We start from the raw sequence: 3,199 nt of genomic DNA, 5'->3' as shown, positions 1-3,199 counted from the left end.
GACATAACACATCCTTGCCTCACTCCTCGCCTAATCTGCTTATATTCACTGTATTCTCCATTAATTCGTACAGCAGCGTTTTGGTCTCAGTACAAATTTCTAGTAATTTCGTAGATCCTTCCCATCTATGTCCAGTATTCACAATAGCTCATCATGTCTAACTTTATCGAACGCCTTTGAATCATCTATCTGTCTGTGCTTCACTACATCTTTCCATTGACATAGTTAAGATAGCATTTCTGGTGCCCTTTTCATGAACAAAGCCGAACTGTACGGGTATTATTACTAGTAGTAGTAGTCGTAACATCTCATTTCTTTATCACTGATTTGACCTATTTGTGTTTCAACTGCCGTAAAACTCTTAGCACATGATACCGTACACAAAGTGACGGCGTCAAGCACGTACAAGTCTGTGTATCTATTTCCCCCCTCGCTCGCCCAGACTCCGTGTTGTGTCAAGTGATGTCGACAAGCTTGTACAAGTCTGTCTATCTATTTCCCCCTTCGCTCGCCCAGACTCCGTGTTGTGTCAAGTGATGTCGACAAGCTTGTACAAGTCTGTCTATCTATTTCCCCCCTGGCTCGCCCAGACTCCGTGTTGCGCCAAGTTTCCCCCACAAAGCCACCAGCTGCTGTCTGTAGCTGGAGTTGTAAGTGACGTAGACAAACATGTTGAGAGAGGAGCAGAGAAGAAGCAGAGAGATTCGGAGCAGTCCCACAAGACTGTAGATTTCTCCCAGCTGTCTGAGGTCGTTGAACTCTGGCTCCACATAGGAGGCGTACATGACGAGAACGCTGGGGAGATTGCAGACGACAAACATGGCGGCCACAATCACCACCGACTGCACCGCCCTCAGCTCTTTCCCGGAGAGTTGCGCCCCCTTGGACGGCTCCTTGCTGCCTGGCAACTCCGAGGTCATTCGGAACTTTGTCGCCTGTTGGAGTTTGCCGGTTAGGACAAACAGACAGCTGATGACCACGACTTGGGAGACGGTTGGGTCTGCGGCAAAGACCAGGGGGTACACAATGTTCACTATCGTCTGCCGATATGGTGCAAAATTCGGAATTACTACAGTTTTGTTCAAACGTGGGTTCAATACCCACCGAAATCTGACGGTGAGAATCAGAGGAGCATAACAGGCAAAGCAGACTAGTGTAAGAACGAGCAGGGTGGCCAGGACTTTTTTGCCTGTGAAAATAAATTTGAACTTGAGCGGGAACGCCACGCAGCAACACTTTTGGACCGTGAGGTAGACTGTGAAGAAGGTGGACATTTTGTAGGTCATCTGGAAACTGTAGAGAGCCTGGACGTAGAGCGTGTAGATGAGAGGGGAAGACATTCCTATCTGGAACCTGAGAAGTGGATTCACAAGAAAAAGTACAAGGGAGAAGAGATCAGCCACTGTGAGGGCAAACAGAGTGACTGAAGTCGCACTTTCCAGTATACCTGTCCGCCGAAATATCTCCACGTTACACAGATTTGTGAGGATGCCAAACACAGCTATACACATGTTGGTGGTCTGGACGATATTCTTGATCATCACAAAACTGTAGACAACCGGATGTGACGTCACTGGGGCAGTTACAGTACAGTTTGTAACACACATCTCTGGTACAACAGTTGTTATTTTTAGTGCCTGATTTCGTCGCGAAAGAACGTAAAATGTCCTAAGCTGTGTTTCCTCAGGGATACAAATTATCTTAGCCTAGAATGTGGCGAAAGACATCAGGATAGTTCATTGATTCCCTCACAGGCTCGTCACTGGAGACTACTAGGTCTGTATTCCTTCCACTCTAGGGGTTGGTTCAAACCCACCTCTGGGGTGTAGTGGTTAGCGTCTGTATTCCTTCCTCTCTAGTTGGTGGTTCAAACCCACCTCTGTGGTGTAGTGGATAGCGTGTGTGCTTCGCGTGTGGACGGCGTGAGATCTTTCCCTTTCTGCCCGGACCTGTCCCTGTCAGCCCGGGTGACCCTGACAGACAGGACTGAAGTCCTCACACTGGAGTCCTGGGTGGTTGGTGGGTGATCCGTTGTGGTTTGTTCTTTCTAACTTACCAGACATCTATCGTCCTTATCTCCCCTCTCTTGTGTCTGTCTATGTTACTCTCTTGTAACACCTCTAATCTTCGGCACTTATATGATCTAAGTTTGGGTTTCCAATTTTTTGGTTACTGTTCTTTTTTCCGCGAGCACAAACTCTGACTAAAACTGGAATCTTTGAGACTTTTCAATGAATGTGTAAACAGAATGATTTGAGAATTTCAAGTAGACTAATTTTATGATGCATTTACGAACTAACAAAATTTGCCTTTCAACTGTAATTAAAAATCTATTTGAGCAGTAAAATTCTCTCATTCTTTCTTTTCGTCAGTGTTTGGTGGTTTAATTGGCTGCTTGCGCTATAATCATATTCTTCCCGGGAAGTCGATAAATTGTCTGCGTGTTCTACGATTGGTCTGTTGAGGTAACAATGGCTGTGTAGTGCACAAAGTACGGATAGCGCCATATATATCCAATTATTAGCACATTATGACAGATAATTTACATCATTAGTTTCACGTCTGCTCGTGTTGCAGCACCAGACACCAGGCGTGACTATTTGCCCCCCCCGGGCATAACCCGATAATGTGTAACTTGCCGAACGCTGGTGTATGAGAAGTTTGCTCTCCCCGGCTCTCAGTGTTCACTTAGCCTACATCACAGCTTTGCTTGTACGTGGAATACGTTTATAAAGATTCTTCCTTTTCCTCTGGGAGAGGTTAGCATCTGCCACTTATTGACAGACGCCAATTTAGATCAACTCATATTATACAGCACATTAAAGACTTTCTAACTGATGTGGTAATTCTATAATTAGGTTTTCCACACGGTGCTGATCCTTGAGGGCTTTGTCTTGAACCTACTCAACGGTTGATCCTTTAGGAAATAGAAGAAGCCGTGAATTTATTACTTGTTCTAGCTGCTGATTGGTTCAGTTTTTGTGATTATGTCTTTACCCGGTGGGTTTGTTTCGATTGGTTCGGTGGGTGGCTGGTGGGTGCTCTGGTTTGGTTTGCTCTCTCTTTCTTTTCAAAATCTCATCATCATCCAGTGCCTTGCTGACTGGCGTGGGCGATCATGGACCTCCACTTCACTGTATCTTGCCATGCAGCGATGGTGTCTGTCGTTCTTGCTGTTCCCAGCCATGTTGTCAACTTG

General features: G+C 45.8%; 1 protein-coding gene across 1 annotated transcript; it reads right to left on the bottom strand.

Annotated features, from left to right (window-relative positions):
* Positions 1–566: 566 nt before the first annotated feature.
* LOC101863366 lies at positions 567–1,607 on the bottom strand. Its single transcript, XM_005104782.1, has one exon. It carries the CDS (start codon positions 1,605–1,607, stop codon positions 567–569), a length of 1,041 nt encoding a protein of 346 aa, XP_005104839.1.
* Between the last annotated feature and the right edge of the window lie 1,592 nt (positions 1,608–3,199).

The sequence above is a fragment of the Aplysia californica genome, unplaced genomic scaffold (genome assembly GCF_000002075.1).
Source record: "Aplysia californica isolate F4 #8 unplaced genomic scaffold, AplCal3.0 scaffold00435, whole genome shotgun sequence".
Lineage (NCBI taxonomy): Eukaryota > Metazoa > Mollusca > Gastropoda > Aplysiida > Aplysiidae > Aplysia > Aplysia californica.
This window is presented reverse-complemented; position numbering and strand designations above follow the sequence as displayed.